At 38.4% G+C, this 18,703-nt stretch overlaps 1 protein-coding gene across 2 annotated transcripts in view; it reads left to right on the forward strand.

Moving 5' to 3' along the window:
- The window catches only part of RAP1B (RAP1B, member of RAS oncogene family), a 61,822-nt gene extending 45,509 nt beyond the window's left edge, over window positions 1–16,313 (forward strand). Inside the window, exons 3-10 of one of the 2 annotated variants that reach the window (XM_011976591.1) lie at window positions 3,099–3,181; window positions 4,801–4,869; window positions 6,411–6,467; window positions 8,584–8,724; window positions 11,664–11,807; window positions 12,468–12,584; window positions 13,305–13,310; window positions 15,007–15,059. In XM_011976591.1, the coding sequence (XP_011831981.1) occupies window positions 3,125–3,181; window positions 4,801–4,869; window positions 6,411–6,467; window positions 8,584–8,724; window positions 11,664–11,807; window positions 12,468–12,554 (555 nt within the window). In that variant the 5' untranslated portion in view covers window positions 3,099–3,124 and the 3' untranslated portion in view covers window positions 12,555–12,584; window positions 13,305–13,310; window positions 15,007–15,059. Of the gene's footprint in view, window positions 1–3,098; window positions 3,182–4,800; window positions 4,870–6,410; window positions 6,468–8,583; window positions 8,725–11,663; window positions 11,808–12,467; window positions 12,585–13,304; window positions 13,311–14,998 lie in introns of those variants that run through there. The other variant, XM_011976592.1, reaches the window with a different exon arrangement.
- The last annotated feature ends 2,390 nt before the right edge of the window (window positions 16,314–18,703 follow it).

Genomic DNA, 18,703 nt, shown 5'->3' on the forward strand with positions numbered 1-18,703 from the left:
AAAAAAAAAAAAAAAAAAAAAGTCGAGCCGTGATTCTTAACTGAAGGAGGAATAGCAGTTCTCTTAGCGTAGTGAGTGGCAGCTCAAACCATTGACATTACTATTATTTTAAAAGTTACTTTTTTTTTTGAGACGGAGTCTTGCTCTGTCGCCCAGGTTGGAGTGCAGTGGTGCGCTCTGGGCTCACTGCAACCTCCCCCTCCTAGGTTCAAGGTATTCTCTTGCCTCAGTTTCCCGAGTAAGTGGGATTACAGGCACGTGCCACCACACCCGGCTAATTTTGTATTTTTAGAGGCTTCACCATGTTGACCAGGCTGGTCTTGAACTTCTGACATCCAGTGATCCAACCGCCTGGGCCTCCCAAAGTGCTGGGATTACAGGCGTGAGCCACCGCGCCCAGCCTAAAATTTATCTTTTGTTGCCCAAGTATGTGCAAGGTGTTGTGTCAGTGACTGAAGAATTACTACATTTGTTTCCTTATTCTTTCTTTAATTTATGGAACACATACTTCAGGCACAGTTTCAGGTTCTGGGAATATGGCAGTGAGTAAAAGAGACAAAAATCCCTATCCTTATGGAGTTTACATTCTTTTTAATCCATCTCACAACCTTATCATGTAACTGTTACTATCTTAATTTTACCTGGAAGGAAAGTGAGGCTCTGAAAGGTTTCATGATTTGCCCAAGATTATAGAAAACCACGATTTGAAACTTAGGTACCATTCGCCACTATGCTATGCTGTCAAAATTGTTCCCCCATGGGGTTCTGTGAAAGAGAACAATTAATCACAATGTCTGAAATAGTAGTTGTTACAAATCTCTTTGAAAATCTGATATAACTATTCCCATTTTTAATTGTGCATGAAATTTTAGGGAATTGACATATTTCAAAATGCTCATTCTTAACCTGAACTAAGGACTTCAGGAAAAGAACACTTGAACAGAAAGGTTATGCCTAGAGATCACAAATACACTACACAGATACAGGTGCTACAACTTTTTCCCAGTTCCTACCAGCACTACAAGCCAGTTATGTTGCCTATTGAGCAGAGTTGTCTTTTCTGCAAAACTAGATGCAACCACACCATCCTAAAAACAGGACAATGGCTGTTGCCAGTCAGTCGGAGTTGGCATTCACAATAAAAATCTGTTTGTTATTTCAGTCTTAAAAAAAGTCTTTTAAACAGTGTTTTCAAAACTGGTGTAGTAGAAAGCATAGATTTGAAAAAATATTGATTCAAATCTTGACTATCGTACTGTTGGGGCTTTTTTGTTTTGTTTTGCTCTTTAAGGTAACAAAAATACCCTGATAACATCCCCGAACTGGAAACAATCCAAATTTTCATCAGCTGGTGTGAATGGGTAAAGAAAATGTCATGTATTCGGATGGTATATTTTAATCAATAATAATAAAAGGAGCAAATTACTGATAGATACAATAATATGGATTAACCTGACTCATTCTAGCAACAAATAATAATGCTCATTCATGGATAAATGAAGCAGCTGGGAAAGAGAGTCCCTAATCTCACTAAAGAAGTATAACTCCCACAGCCAACTCAGCCACCTTTGTGAGATAAGAAAATAGAGGCATACGTCTCTTAGAAAACACCTCTGATAAATGTATAGTTTTTATATTCAGTATTTTAAAATTGTAGTTTTTATGTTGTTTCGGTCAGTTGTGTTACATTTGGAGGTTTTAGTGAATATATATAGTTGCGCAGTTGCGCAGGCATCACTACAACCGGTTTTTGGCGTGTTTTGTTTTGTGGGGTTTTTTTTTTTTGAGATGGAGTCTCCCACTCTTGCTGGGGCTGGAGTGCAGTGGTGTGATCTCGGCTTACTGCAACTTCTGCCTCTCAGGTTCACGCAATTCTTCTGCCTCAGCCTCCGGAATAGCTGGGATTACAGGTGCCCACCACCACGCCCTGCTAATTTTTTGTATTTTTAGTAGAAGTGGGGTTTCACCATATTGTCCAGGCTGGTCGCAAACTCCTGACCTCGTGATCTGCCCGCCTTGGCCTCCCAAAGTGTTGGGATTACAGGCGTAGTCCAGCCCACTACAACCAGTTTTTAGAACACTTCCATCACCCCCAAAAGGTTTCCTGTGACTATATGTAGTCAGTCCCACTCCCACCCCCAGTGGAGGAAGGGTGGAGAACTGGATGCTCATATTACCCTTGGAGCAGCAAAATTGAACAGATTTGGGGTTATTGTACTTCCATTTCTTAGTGAACGTGCAACATCAGTTTCTCCTGTGGCTCTGTTTGTACAAGTAGCTTCATCTGTAGGTTTTCATTTCTTCAAAAACAAAGACCCTTTTATTTAGTTTTTTCTAGCTTGTTTGTAAGGCTGAAAATCTCAACCATTGTAGATTTTTTCAGATTACCAATTTTCCATTTTAAGTTTCCTATTTCAGACCTGAACCCATATACAAAAAGAAAGGCCATCTCTTTACTTTAGCTATTGGGTCTGTGCCAGAATACTTTTGAAAATTTCCTTAAATCAATTTTTATTTTGTATCCCATTAAATCTTTTTTTTTTTTTTGAGACAGAATCTCACTGTGTTGCCCAGGCTGGAGCCCAGTGGCGTGATCTCAGCTCACTGCAACCTCCGCCTCCCAGGTTCAGGCAATTTTCATGCCTCAGCTTTGCGAGCAGTTGGGATTACAGGCATGTGCCACCACACTCGGCTAATTTTTGTCTTTTTTTTTTTTTGTAGAGACAGGGTTTTGCAGCTGGGTATGGTGGCTCACGCCTGTAATCCCAGCACTTTGGGAGGCCGAGGCGGGTGGATCATGAGGTCAAGAGATTGAGACCATCCTGGCCAACGTGGTGAAGCGCCGCCCCCCCCCCCCCAAAAAAAAGGGTTTTGCTATGGTGGCCAGGCTGGTCTTGAACTCCTGATATCAAGTGATTCTGTAGTTTTCTTCTACCTCTGAGCATCTTTTAGTAAGTCTGCTCATACGGTGCTCTGTATTTGTGTTGTATAGTAATCATTTTAAATAAATCTATTTTCCTGAATGTTTTATTTCTGTGAAAAGCACAGGAATACAAAACTTTACTTAGAATTCTTTTTTTTTTTTTTTCTTTAATAAGGTACTAGGTTTTGACAAGCCTGCATCATGCGTGAGTATAAGCTAGTCGTTCTTGGCTCAGGAGGCGTTGGAAAGTCTGCTTTGGTAAGTCATTCTTACTTTACCTAAGCCTTTCACTCCGAGACGTTCTTTTTCCGTTGAGTTTTAGGTTTTGATAAGTCTTTGTTAAGATAAAATCCCTTAATGACTTTAGAAGCAATGTAATATTTTTCTTGTAATTTTACTCAACTTTTAATTATATCTGGGTGGATCATATTCTCTCTGGAACATTGACTCCAGAATGACACGAATTATGCTGGAATACAGTTTGAGCTAAGCACAGAGATTGAGAGCATACAAATATGTGTCTTTTTGCATTTGCATTTCAGAGGCAGGTAGAATAAGTTTTGGTCTTTTTATTTTTATTTGTTTTCAGACAAGGTCTCACTCTGTTGCCCAGGCTAGGGGTCAGGTGATCTCAGCCTCCTGAATGCTTGGGACTACAGGCATGTGCCTTCATGCCAGGCTAATTTTTTAAGTTTTTTGTAGAGATGGTGTCTTGCTGTATTGCTCAGGCTGGTCTTAAACTCCTGGCCTTAAGTAATCGACCTTTGCCTCCCAAAGTGCTGGAATTACAGGCATAAATCACCATGCCTGGCTTGCTTTTTCTTCTTACAAATAGTCTTACCCTATACATTTTATGTTAGAAAATATCAAAGCTTATAAAAAGTCTTCTTCAAATATTACGTTTGACTGTCCAGTTTTACATTATTATTTTAATGGCCATGTTTTCTGCATCAAGGAATGGTGTAGCAAGAATAACTCGGTAATGAGGGTTGGGAAAGGGGAAAAACGTAGGGAAAATAATTTGATGAATAGTTCAGAGCTTAGCAAAGCCTCACAAGCAAATAGATTGACCTTCTGCCTCACTCATAAGATAAACCATCTTGGCCACTTAGAAAGGCCACCTAGCTGAGAATTGACATGCTTGGAACAAACGGAGAAGTATATACGATGTGAAATGAACTGCTTTTTCAATTTGTATCCAAAGTGATGGGGAGGTCAGTTGATTGTGCATGTATGTGTGTATACATAACATAAAATTAGTCAATTTCTAATTTAAAATTCAAATTTAAGCTCTTAAGACTGAAACAACACCGGCACGGTGGCTCACACCTGTAATCCCAACACTTTCGGAGGCCGAGGCGGGCAGATCACCTGAGGTCAGGAGTTCTAAAGCAGCCTGGCCAATATAGTGAAACCCCATCTCTATTAAAAATACAAAAATTAGCCAGATGTGGTGGTGCATGCCTATAATCCCAGCTACTTGGGAGGCTGATGTGGGAGAATGGCCTGAACCCAGGAGGCGGAGGTTGCAGTGAGCCAAGATTGTGTCACTGCACTCCAGCGTGGGAGACAGAGCAAGACTCTGTCTCAAAGAAAAAAAATGAAAGAATAAAAGACTGAAACAAGAGACATTTAAAATTTTTAAATATATGATCTCTAAATTTAGAATTACCCAATAAGGAGCATAGTGATTATTTAAAAATAATAAAACAGCTTTCTGAGGTAATTTTCTTACCAAATATATACATTCAAATGTAGTATTGGCTGTGGTTTTTTTCACCGATGGTGTAACTCCCTGTGTGAAATCAGTTTACAATTTAAAGATTGAATGTACTCTTTTCTTTAGAAGTATAATGGTTTCTTAATTTTTTTTTCAGACTGTACAGTTTGTTCAAGGAATTTTTGTAGAAAAATATGATCCTACGATAGAAGATTCTTATAGAAAGGTATATATTACTTTGGAAGGCCTTTTGCTTTTGATTTTAATATAAATATTTTAGCTGTATAATTATTGAATGTTTTGTACAAAGTAGGATGGAGGCAGAGTTAATTTATAAAATTAGTGGGAAAAGTTTACAATTACTTTCTGGCATTGCATATTTACCAGTTTAAGAGGATCATAAACCCTCATACTCTCACATATTCACAGAATTTTAAGTTTATCCTGACCCTAAAGTTGTAATTTGACACGCAAACTTTAAAGCATGCCATCCATTTCAAGTAGTAGCCCCATGTTACTTCCTATCCCCTACCTAGCAAGACTGATTACTCTCAAGCTCCCTTCTTTTTAACCTAGAAATTGGTGGACACAAGTCTTCCTAAGCTTTCTACTTACTAACCTCTTGAGAAAGTGCCACCACTCACAATATGGGTTGAATATCCCTTATCCAAAATACCTGGGACCAGAAGTGTTTTCAGATTTCAGATTATTTTCTGATTTTAAAATATTTGTATATACATAATGAAATAGAATGGGACCCATATCTAAACAATTCATGGTTTCATATACACCTTATACACATAATCTTATGTAATATTTTTAATATTCTTATGCACGAAGCAAAGTTTTGGCTGCATTTTGACTGTGACTGGTCACATGAGCTCATGGTGTGGAATTTTCCGCTTGTAGCATGATGTTCCACACATGGCTCAAAAAGTTTTGGATTTGGAACATTGCAATTTTTGAATTTTTAGATTAGGAATGCTCAGCCTATAGTAAGGTTCCTGTGACCACTAACATTATGTGACAATAAAACAATGTGTAGACATTTTTAACATAGTAGGGAAAGAGGTATTTCCCAGCTTTTATGAAGCAACTAACCTGGCCCTGCTGTTGTACAAATACTGTGTTTCCGTTCCTCCCTCCATGTCCACAGTCTACCAAAAAAACTGGAAACTTTTTTGCACCCCAGCTGTGAGACAGTAATACTCTTTTCTTTCTATATCTAATTCTAAATACCTATTTTTCCCTAGGAAATATTAGATGGAAAGGGGTAACAGGGATATATGTGCAATTTATTTAATAGCTGTGGCTCTGCTTCCTTAATACCAGAAATCTTGTTCCAGTATGGTGAGGGCATATAGTTACCTAGAGAAATGAGGTATATCGAAAGTATCATGGGAGAATTGAGATAGATTACTTACGATATTGTTGGAACTATTGCTGGTTTTGTTTATTTATTTGAGCTATTTTGAAACTATTTTTTCTCTAGAATTAAGTGCTGAGAGATCATATTGAGACTGGATCTTGTAGGTTTCCCTGTGTTGACTTGAGAACACATGGCTTTTGAACCCGATTACAATTTGGGGGTCTTTGAATCTTGATTACTTAGCTATTTTTCCTCCTGCTTTGTTGAAGTATTGCTTGATACTAGTTTGTAAAGTTGTTAAAATCTGTGTATCTTATTTTTGATACATTAGCTTTTTTGTGTATATTAAGGTAGTCTTACATTTAAAAAATGAACATGTATTTTAATTTTTCTACCAGCAAGTTGAAGTAGATGCACAACAGTGTATGCTTGAAATCTTGGATACTGCAGGAACGGTAGGTAAAACTAAATATCAAAGTATATGCACCGTTTGTACAGTATTGACTTCATAAATGCTAGTACTCTATAGACAAATATTAGTTAAGCTTATTTAAAAGTACTGCTTGCAGCTGGTCGTAGTGGCTCACACCTCTGATCCCAGCACTTTGGGATGCCAAGGTTGCCAGATCACTTGAGGTCAGGAGTTCGAGACCAGCCTGGCCAACATGGCTAAACCCCGCCTTTACTAAAAATATAAAAATTAGCCGGACATGGTGGAACATGCCTGTAATCCCAGCTACTCAGGAGGCTGAGGCAGGAGAATCTCTTGAACCCAGGAGACAGAGGTTGCAGTGAGCTTAGACTGTGGAGACTGTGCCACTACACTCCAGCCTGGGTGACAGAGCAAGACTGTGTCTCAAAAAAAAAAATAACAGTACTGGTTGCTAAACTTTAAATCTTTTTGTTGTTGTTGTTCTGTTGAATTCTTAGTTTTATATTGGCCGGGCGCAGTAGCTCACGCCTGTAATCCCAGCACTTTGGGAGGCCAAGGTGGGTGGATCACTTAAGGTGAGGAGTTCGAGACCAGCCTGGCCAACACAGTGAAACCCCATATCTACTAAAAATATAAAAAAATTAGCCAAGTGTGGTGGTACACACCTGTAATCCCAGTTACTCGGGAGGCTGAGGCAGGAGAATAGCTTGAACCCAGGAGGCGGAGGTTGCAGTAAGCCAAGATCGCGCCACTGCAGTCCAGCCTGGGCAACAAAGCAAGACTCCGTCTCAAAAACAAAACAAAAAAAAGTATATTGCACTTTTTGTAATTGCAGTGGGTCATTTAAAAGTTTAGAAAATGTGTTAGAAGGAAAATTTTCAGTCTCACTAGTACTTTTAAAACAATATATTACCATATTGCAAATATTCATTCCTCCGCAGCTGTGTGAAATATTTTGATTGAGGCTGGGTGCGATGACTCACGCCTTGTAATCCCAGCACTTTGGGAGGCCAAAGTGGGCGGATCGCCTGAGGTCAGGACTTCCAAGACCAGCCTGGCCAACATGGTGAAACCCCGTCTCTATTAAAATACAAAAATTAGCCAGATGCAGTGGCAGGCACCTGTAGTCCCAGCTACTCAGGAGGCTGAGGCAGGAGAATCGCTTGAACCTTGGAGGTAGAGGTTGCAGTGAGCTGATAACGCACCACTGCACTCCAGCTTGGGTGACAGAGCGAGTCTCCATCTCAAAAGAAAAAGAAATATTTTGATTGGTATCTGTTCTCCTTCCAGGTATTTATAGACAAACTAGATTTGTAGGTATGTGAAGAGGAAGGGAAGATTTGTTCTTGGTGTATGGTATTCATTCAGCTAATGTTTGAATACCTGATACATGTCAGGCACTGTGTTCTTACCTTCGAATGCTCTCAGTCTAGCGAAGAAAAAGTAGTATGGGAAAATGTGATGGTGTAGATCATGCTGATGGAGCCCTACAGAACTACAGCATTTGAGTCATAGCTGTATAGATTAAGTTGGCTGATACAGTTGAGGTGCTCTTACACATTATGATGTATTTTAAAAGCTGCCTTTAGTAACTTTTGGGGACGGGATATTTCTGTTCCACTTGAGTATATTTTTTATATATAAATCTACTTTGGTGTATGATTTTTAAATAAGAAACCTATTTCTGGCCAGGTGTGATGGCTCACGCCTGTAAATCCTAGCACTTTGGGAGGCTGAGATGGGCAGATCACGAGGTCAGGAGATGGAGACCATCCTGGCCAACATGGTGAAACCCCATCTCTACCAAAATACAATAGCCGGGCGTGGTGGCACCCGCCTATAGTCCCAGCTACTCTAGAGGCTGAGGCAGAGGAATCACTTGAACCCGGGAGGCAGAGGTTACAGTGAGCTGAGATCGCGCCACTGCACTCCAGCCTGGTGACAGAGCAAGACTCTGTCTCAAAAAAAAGGAACTAAAATGCCAGTTTTTCAAATAGTATCTTGTCATAGATTGTAATTTTAACAAAGTTACACAATACTACAATATTCTTCATTGAGCTATAATTATAGACTTTGAAATTGTAAAAATAACTGTCAAAACATTCTTGTTTTTTAACGTTCCTTTCTTTCTATTGTAGGAACAATTTACAGCAATGAGGGATTTGTACATGAAAAATGGACAAGGATTTGCATTAGTTTATTCCATCACAGCACAGTCCACATTTAACGATTTACAAGACCTGAGAGAACAGATTCTTCGAGTTAAAGACACTGATGATGTAAGCTGACTTCCTAATAAATATATTTTATTTCAAAACTCTGATTATAATTGTATAAGTCTAAATTTAAATTCATTTTAAAGCTCATGTATTTTGGTGGGGAGGGGGGTGTTGGTTTTTTTATACTTTTTCCTTGAAAGGCAAAAATACCCATACATGTTTTCAAATATATATCATGTGGAAAGTGAGAAATTTCCTCATTTGCCATTATCCTGTGAAAATTAAATGTTATACCCTTCCTTCTTTTTTTTTTCTTTGAGACACAGTCTCGCTCTGTCGCCCAGGCTGGAGTGCGGTGGCCCAATAGCTCCGCCTCCCGGGTTCCCGCCATTCTGCTGCCGCAGCCTCCCAGGGTAGTTGGGACTACAGGTGCCCGCCACCACGCCCAGCTAATTTTTTGTATTTTTAGTAGAGGCGGGGTTTCACCATGTTAGCCAGGATGGTCTCGATCTCCTGACCTTGTGATCCACCCGCCTCAGCCTCCCAAAGTGCTGGGATTACAGACATGATCCACTGCCTCTGGCCTTTTTTTTTATTTTTATTTTATGAGACAGAGTTTCACTCTGTCTCCAGGCTGGAGTGTCACTCTGTCACCAGGCTGGAGTGCAGTGGCGCAGTCTGGGCTCACTGCATCATCCACCTTACTGGGTTCAAGCAGTTCTCCTGCCTCAGCCTCCTGAGTAGCTGGGACGAAGGCGCATGCCACTAGACCTGGCTAATTTTTGTGTTTTTGGTAGAGACGGGGTTTCACCATGTTGGTCAGGATGGTCTCCTGACCTCAGGTGATCCACCCACCTCGGCTTCCCAAAGTGCTGGGATTACAGGCATGAGCCACTGTGCCCGGACAATAATAATAATAATAATTTTTAAAGAAAGGCGCCGGGCGCGGTGGCTCAAGCCTGTAATCCCAGCACTTTGGGAGGCTGAGACAGGCGGATCACGAGGTCAGGAGATCGAGACCAGCCTGGCTAACACAGTGAAACCCCGTCTCTACTAAAAAAAAATACAAAAAACTAGCCGGGCGAGGTGGCGGGTGCCTGTAGTCCCAACTACTCGGGAGGCTGAGGCAGGAGAATGGCGTAGACCTGGGAGGCGGAGCTTGCAGTGAGCTGAGATCCGGCCACTGCACTCCAGCCTGGGCGACAGAGCAAGACTCCGTCTCAAAAAAAAAAAAAAAGAAAAAAGAAAAGAAAGGCAACAAATACATTAGATTCTAACATTATTAATTTAGGTGCCCCTTCAGAGTCTACCATAATGGAGTTTAGTTCCTCATCACACTAAATACAGCAGTGGTTCTCAAAATTGATTTTGCATCAGAATCACCTGTAGGACCAGTTAAAACATAGATCGCTGGGCTGAGATCTCAGAACTTCTGATTCAGTAGGTCAGCAGTAGGGCCCAAGAATTTGCATTTTGAACAAGTTTCGAGGTGGTGTTGGTGATGCTGATCTGGATACCGTAAGAACTAGGTTGGGCATGGTAGCTCACACCTCTAATCCCAGCACTTTGGGAGGCAAAGGCAGGTAGATCCCCTGAGCTCAGGAGTTCAAGACCTCCCTGGGCAACACAGCAAAACCCCACCTCTACCAGAAATTTAAAAAAAAAAAAAGCTGGCGTGGTGGCGCGTGCCTGTGGTCCCGGCTACTTGGGAGGCTGAGGTGGAACAATTGCTTAAGCCTGGGAGGTAGAGGTTGGCAGTGCGTCCAGATCACATCACTGCACTCCAACCAGGGTGACAGAGTGTCTCAAAATAAATAAATAAGACTCGTTGTACTGCAGTTTAATTATAGCAAATATTGTGAGAGCTGGGAGACACCCATGGTAAATACTGTTATTTTCTGGACTTCTGAAACAAGGCAATTTGGGGGGACCCTACATAATTACAGCAACCTCAGGGAACATTTTTTAATTTGTAAATCCATTTAATAAGTGGTCTTGATTTTTAGTAAATTAAGTTTGAGTGGTTTTTTGGGGTTTTTTGTTTTTGAGACGGAGTCTTGCCCTGTCGCCCAGGCTGGAGTGCAATGGCACGACCTCGGCTCACTGCAACCTCTGCCACCCAAGTTCAAGCAGTTCTCCTGTGTCAGCCTCCCAAGTAGCTGGGATTACAGACGTGTGCTACCACACCCAGCTAATTTTTGTATTTTTAGTAGAGACAGGGTTTCGCCCTGTTGGCCAGGCTGGTCTCCAGCTCCTGACCTCAGGTGATCCACCTGCCTCGGCCTCCCAGAGTGGTGGGATTACAAGCGTGAGCCACTGTGCCCAGCCTTGATTGGGTTTTTTAATACAAGACTTTGAGAAATTAAAAATTCTGCTTTGGGGGCCTTCCAAATTTCTCCTTTTCGTGTTGTGCAACTGAGAATGCTGACTTTAATAAATGCACGTCAGAAATCCAGAAAACTTGAAGTTGATTCACACCCTTTAGAGAAACATTTTAAAATGCTGAAATATATTAGATTTTCACAATAACACCGTTTTGTACTTCCTTTTAAAAAGTTTATGTTTTGCTTAGTATAATTAGTTATAAGTTCATTATGATAAAATTTTAAGGTTTTTTCCCCCATCTCTCATAACAGGATCATAGCTTGTTTTCTCAAAATTTTATGTAAAAGTGTCTTATTTATGTCTACATTGACTAGGTTGTGTTCTTTTTACTTAACATATGAGAGTTTTCTTTCTTTCTCTCTTTTCTTCCCTTTGGAGTTATTGTTTGACATCTCCATGAAAAGAGAAGGCAGTGGAGATAATTGACATCAAAGTTAATACTTATGTTTATGTTACAGATTAAATTATTAAGGCTGTAAATTTTATTATACATTATTTTTTTCTGTGGCATTATATGAAAAGTAATTCTTAGATTTGACTCTTAGAATTCTTTTTATTTCAATTCATATAGCATATTTACTTATTTGTTTTTACTCTCACAAATGTATTTTTAGGTTCCGATGATTCTTGTTGGTAATAAGTGTGACTTGGAAGATGAAAGAGTTGTAGGAAAGGAACAAGGTCAAAATCTAGCAAGACAATGGAACAACTGTGCATTCTTAGAATCTTCTGCAAAATCAAAAATAAATGTTAATGAGGTATGGTCAAATATACTTACAGTGGCTCTTTATTTGAAGTACAACATTGAAGATGAACAGAAAATGTCTTAACCCCAACTTAATATGTACTCAGGGTACATAATGATGTTACAGGACAAAAAAAAAAACCTCTTATGTTAAATGTATCCATGTAGTAAATAAACAACAATACTATTTCAGTCTCTATTAAATACTTGTACATTGATATGTACCATGAAAAAGGAAGACTGGACAGAAAATACAGGGATAGGGAAGACAGATTAAGACTTCAGGTATATGAAGGATGTTATGAAAAAAAATAGAGACTAAAATGCCAAAAGGCATGCATGGTTCTTGAAAGGCTCCAAGTCATGTTGTAGAGCAAAAACTTACAGTTTTTAAAAGGAGTTTTTCTTTGTGTGATGGTAAATGTTCTAATTGAACTAAGTTAAGGTCTCTGCAACTCCTTCAATTAAGTATTTTAAGGAGCACAATATTAACACTCCCCAAAAAATTTGAGCTTGGCAGTTATAACACCTGATTTTATTCTCATTCCTTAGCTGAACAATTCTGGGGATTAATTTATATCCATGGAAATTTCTGTTTTTTCAATTTAACTTTTTTATTTTTGCGGGGGGAGGTGTTCCTCCTGTAAATTAAAACAAATTAATGTATTTGCAGATCTTTTATGACCTAGTGCGGCAAATTAACAGAAAAACTCCAGTGCCTGGGAAGGCTCGCAAAAAGTCATCATGTCAGCTGCTTTAATATACTAAATGCATTGTAGCTCTGAGCCAGGTATGTTCACTTATCTTTCCTCTAACTTTTAATCACTCAGCCTTATTAAGGGCACTCTGTCATGAAAGCAAGTATAGAATTCTTTTTGTTGGTTCTGAAAAATAAATGGTTTATTTTTATAAGATATCCATGAATTAGTATGCTATCTTATTAATTAAAATATTTACCTATCATCATGAGTAAAGTATTCTTTTTGTTTTTGAGCTGGAGTTTCGCTCTGTCACCCAGGCTGGAGTGCAGTGGCGCAGTCTCAGCTCACTGCAACCTCCGCCTCACAGGTTCAAGCAATTCTTCTGCCTCAGCCTCCCGAGTAGCTGGGATCACAGGCATGTGCCACCATGCCTGGCTAATTTTTGTATTTTTAGTAGAGACGGGGTTTCTCCGTGTTGGTCAGGCTAGTTTTGAACTCCTGACCTCAAGTGATCCACCCACCTTGGCCTCCCAAAGTGCTGGGCCACCACACCTGACTAAGTGAATATTCTAAATAAGTTCATTCTGTATACTGGTTGGTGCTGGCAATACAGTGGTGAACAAGACCAGCCTTCTCTCCTTGACTCTTAATTACTTTAAGCTAATTCAGGTATACTGAACAAGAAAGACAGTTAATTGCAAAACATGATAAATTCTGTATTAAAATAAATACAGGGTAGTGTTGCTAATAAAAACCCCTAACATGGCCAAGTACAGCGGTTCATGCCTATATTCCTAGAACTTTGGGAGGCTGAGGCAGGATTGCTAGAGGCAAGGAGTCGAAGATCAGTTTGGGCAACATAGCTAGACCCCATCCCTAATTTATTTATTTATTTATATGTATTTATTTATTTTTGAGACAGAGTCTTGCTCTGTCGCCATGCTGGAGTGCAGTGGTGCAATCTCAGCTCACTGCAACCTTCGCCTCCTGGGTTCAAGCAATTCTCCTGCCTCAGCCTCCCGAGTAGCTGGGATTACAGGCATGTGCCACCATGCCCAGCCAACCCCATCCCTAATTTAAAACACGCACACACACATGCACCCCACCCCCACCCCTGAGATGTTCATCATGCGCCACTTTTTTTTTCCTGTTCAACTTTTAAGTTCCAGGGTACATGTGCAGGATGTGCAGGTTTGTTACGTAGGTAAACGTGTACCATGGGGGTTTGCTGCACAGATCTCTCTCATTGCCTGGCACATACTTAACACTCAACTGTTAGCTGCTGTTTGCCAATGATAATGGTTTCCTCTTCACCTGTCATTAAACTATTGTTAAACTGTTTGTTTATTCTTAAGAACCTTTGATGTTCCTGACTCTTGTTTCTTCCTGTGTTAATTGACTCAGTGCTGGCATAGCACTTCGATTCTGTGTCTTTTTAGAGTTTTTATTCCCACCTTCCATCTAGGGCTTTCTGTTTAGTGATATATCATCTCATTCTGATATTCTGTAATTCCTGACCACGTGCCCATTCTTAGCAGCACACATGTGCTTGAGCTCACACACTTCCATCTGTCTTTTTTAATTTGCAAGTCTGCTAGGATTTAGAAAACTTGATTGCAAACCTCGTTCAGACTCAGAATGAGGACCTAAAGTTCTAGGCATTTGTGAAAATTATTTCAGTAGCCACGTCTATATTAACAACTCTTCGGAGCTTGTAACAAGTCTGATCACCAGGAAAATAAAATAGGAAACATTTTTTTAGTGCAGGCATGTATGTAGAAAATTATTCAAAGTACATATTTAACAGTTCTAAGTTTACTTTTTAAAAAACTTTACATGTGATTTTAGTATAATACCAACTTTTTCTGACATCAGTCTTAATAGAATGTTTAAATGTGGAATTTAGAAAGTATATAACGTGATTGTAAATCTGTAAAACACCATCATGAAATAAATTCTACTTGTCTGCTTCTCTGAACGAGCTTTTTAGCCACTCTTATTGAAAGAGTAAGGAAGAACTTGATTATCTGATACTAGAAAAAAAATGGTTAGATGTGCATTCTATACTTATGATCTAATTCTGGGATTACACTATGATTGTGTAAACACAGGATCACCCATTTTGTTAATATTGCTATCTGACTTTTTAATCCTAATTCTAGTAAGGTTGACTTGACTAACAATTTTAATGTGATTTTTTCCTTTTTAATCCTTGGAAGGTAATGCACAAAAATGTGCACAAAGGTACTTTCCCTTTCTGTTCCTAAGATTTTCATTTAACTGACTTTCAAGAGGGCAACAGAATAGACTTCATCTTTTTGGAATGAAAAGATGAAAAGGTCTGCCATTAATTGTGGTACGTTGCCACTAATGTAATGCCTAGAACAAGAACCTAGATTATATTCATTTCTAACACTTTTAAGACTTGTTTTCTTAACTGTTTCCTTTTGGGTCTTTACTTTTTCCAGCCCATGTTTTTAATTAATTCTTTCCCTTTTGACAGGTCTGAAGAACTGTTGCCCAATTCAACAGTGCCAGCATTCCAACTTTGTTAAACCTACCAACATCTTAAATGGACTTTCCTGTGGTGGTACCCTTTAAGAGGCGGATGAAAGCTACTATATCAGTTTGCACATTCTAATCACTTTCCAGTATCACAAGAGAGATTTTTACTTATATAATAGTCCTAGAGTACGCAGCTGGTAAAACCAGAGGCTACATCCAGTATTACTGCTAAGAGACATTCTTCATCCACCAATGTTGTACATGTATGAAAATGGTGTACTGTATACTTTAACATGCCCCATACTTTGTATTGGAGAGTACAATAATGTAAATCCTAAAAGCACCACTATTTTAGCATAATAAAAGAAAGTCCAAAGAGCTCCTATATAGACTACTCCAGATAACTTCGCTTCTTTGATACTTGTAGCTTATTGTAATTTTTTTTAAGAAATTCAAGGTCATTATTATTGTACAAAATAAGCGCTTTGATTAACACAGCTATATAGTTTTTTTAATTTTTAAAAAACCTGTGGAGACAGTGATCTTGTCTTTAAAATATGATAGTCCTTTCAGTATAATGTCTTAGATTAAAGACGTTGCCTTTAATATCTGTTGGGAAGGAAATGTCCAGACTTTTCAAATCTCTTATTATATGTTTCCTTTTTTTGTTTACATAGGGAACAATGTTTATAGTCATGTGTACAGTGGGGGTCTACAACAAGAAGTGTATATTTTCAAACAATTTTTTAATGATTTAACAATTTTTGTAAATCATTTTCAGGCTTCTGCAGCTGTAGATTCTCACTGTGAATCCCTTGCTTGCTCATGCATAAGTGTATTTGCAATACCAAATATACAGGTTTAGTATTTTTGCCTGTTAGTGATCGTTTCACATGTGTAACGTTTTGGTTGAGATGTTAAATGGTGGACGAGTACTGTGGATGTGAATGTGGGAAGTAATTTTAATCATATGTAATTGGTCACAAGGCCTAATTTGCAGTAACTATTGCTGTTTTATTTAACAATGCCTTGTTGCTTTGTATGCATTAATGTTTGGATGTAAAGATTGTGTGTCTATCCAACAGGGAGCCACAGTATTTAAATTGACCAACCTAATGTTACAACTACTTTGAGGTGGCCAAATGTAAACTAAAAGCCTTAATTAAAGTGGTGCAATTTTGTATAACTTAGCATCAGTAGTTCAATAAATTTGGATTGCCATGCAAGGGCTTGCATTATAATTACTTGCCACTTGAATGTGTTTTGTGTAATGTTTTAACAGTGCTAGTAAATAAATATGGGTTTACCCTGGTTTTAATTGTAATAGGTGCATTTTACACAGCGTGGTTTCATAATTTAACATTTGGGCAAACCAGACTCATTAATTACAGGAATAAGTAAGCAGGGGGTTTTCTGGTATTGTTCGGGTATCCACATAACCACCTTTTGAAGTTTTCCTTGAGAAGTAATTTTGTAAATCAAGCAGTATTACTTATGAACAGAGCCTTTGGGTAATGTTCAGTAGCTCTTTGAGGAGGTAGGTAAAAGAGGAATGATTTAAAATACTTTGATAGATGTTACACTATGAATTTTTTAAAATATAGGATGAAGTTAGAATATTGTGGTTATAAAAATCTGAGTGATGTGGATTAAGCACTTTTTAGAGAATCGGTATTTTTCTTAAATATGCTATAATTGAATTCTTCTGTAAGAACTGAATTCTTACAGAATTATTTTTAAAATGTAAAAATAAATTGTAAAGAAGCTCTTCACACAAACTTTTTCAAAGTATTTTCCAGCTACTGGAGTAATTAATTAGTGATAATATCTAATAGAGGGGTATCTGCTAATTCCCTAAATATACACTGTTTGAATGATACATTTTTAAAGGCTTTCATGTTAAGAAAAAAGTCTGATTCTTTACAAAAGAGACTTGTTTTTGGAAGAACTGGTTTTATTTATATTCATTTGGGAAAAAAATTAAGCCCAAAAAACTGGGACTGTGAAACACTAAAATTACTTCAATTTAGTATGTCCTGTTACATCCGTTGATACTGCCATTAATTCAATAATTAATTTTAATAAATGTTTGCTGCGTACCAGCTATGTACCAGGCACAGTTGTAGGCTCGAACAACTAAATATTCATTCACTGGACAAATTAAGTACTTAAGTATAAAAATTGTTCTAGGCCTAAGGATGTAGCAGCAACCAAGGTCAACTATGAAATGCTGTCCTCCTAGAATTTATATTCTGTTGAAGAGTTTCTCAATCTCAGCACTATCGATGTTTTCTATTTGATAATGTATTCTGGCAACTCTCCTGTGCATTATAGGAATTTTAGTATCTGCCCACTAGATGCCAGTAACACCACCCCAGCCTTCAAGTTGTGACAACCAAAAATGTTTCCAGACATTGCCAGATGTCCCCCAGTTGGATTGTTAGGGGATGGGGGAGGTGAACTTGGAGGGCAAAATCACCCTGGTTAAGAACTACTGCTCTGGTGGGAAACAACACATTAGTTACAGATGAATGTTAGGGTTACAAGGTGGATGGTTTACTATAGTGAATAAGAATATAAACTTTGGAGCCAGACTTCCTGGGTTTTTAATCCCAGCTCTTCCACTTCCTAATATATACCTTTGGTTGGGTGCCTTGGTTTCCTTATCTGTAAAATGAGAATGATAATACCTACTTCATAGAAGAGTGAAATGAATGCCAGTGCTATCTTCTAGGTCTATATATATATATATATATAATATGTAATTGTTTTTTTTTTTATTGCTGATTGGAATAAGGCTGTGGTTTGGCAAAAAGCACCATTTTCTCCTATACAAAATAGTAACTGCAGTTTAGGAACACGACTCATGTAGACCGACTTTTCTGGTGCTTAATGGGAAAATACTAAAATAATTGAGTCAGAAAAGGCATGAGTTCCTTTGCATGTCCCCGAGGATACTTGGAGAAACTTGAGTTTTCGGAGAAAATCAAACTGGTCTTTCACTTACATTTTTCTAAAAAGTGTAAAAACCCTGTATTGACTTTCTTGTTGATTCAGTTTCTTAAATGTAAATAGCTCATCTTTACCATATATGGGCATTACAAATAGAAATTTTTAAAATTCCATTTATAAAATGAAGTTTTGCCTTGTTTTTTTAAATCATTCCATCTTTAGTTGTGGGACAGCAAACTTAGAATCAAAACTCATCACTACAACTTTTCTTTGAGGTAAACTCTTAATCTGTGTTTTCACTGAATTTAATCTCCATCTATTCTGTCTCTTTTTAAATATTGGAAATGTAAAAGGGAGTTACAGTGTTTTACAATTAATACTCTTAACTATTACCTTAGAAACCTTAGAAGTGTTTGCAGGCTTGTCTCATCTATCAGTGAGCCTTAACATTGTGATTTGTAAGACTAAAATTTTTTTTTCAAACAAAAATCAGCCTGGGCAACAGAGACCCCATCTCTTAAAAATATATATATATATTTTTTAATTAGCTGGGCATGGTGGTGCATATCTGTACCTGTAGTCCCAGCTATTAAGGAGGATTGTTTGATCCCAGGAGATGGAGGATACAGGGAACTGTGTTTGCGCCACTGCACTCCCACCACGGCAACAGAGTGAGACCCTGTCTTAGAAAAAAACAAAAGATAAGTAAGTCTGTTCTATTTGTTACAGTGCATCAATACATTTGATTTTC

This window comes from Mandrillus leucophaeus, unplaced genomic scaffold, assembly GCF_000951045.1.
Source record: "Mandrillus leucophaeus isolate KB7577 unplaced genomic scaffold, Mleu.le_1.0 Scaffold169, whole genome shotgun sequence".
Lineage (NCBI taxonomy): Eukaryota > Metazoa > Chordata > Mammalia > Primates > Cercopithecidae > Mandrillus > Mandrillus leucophaeus.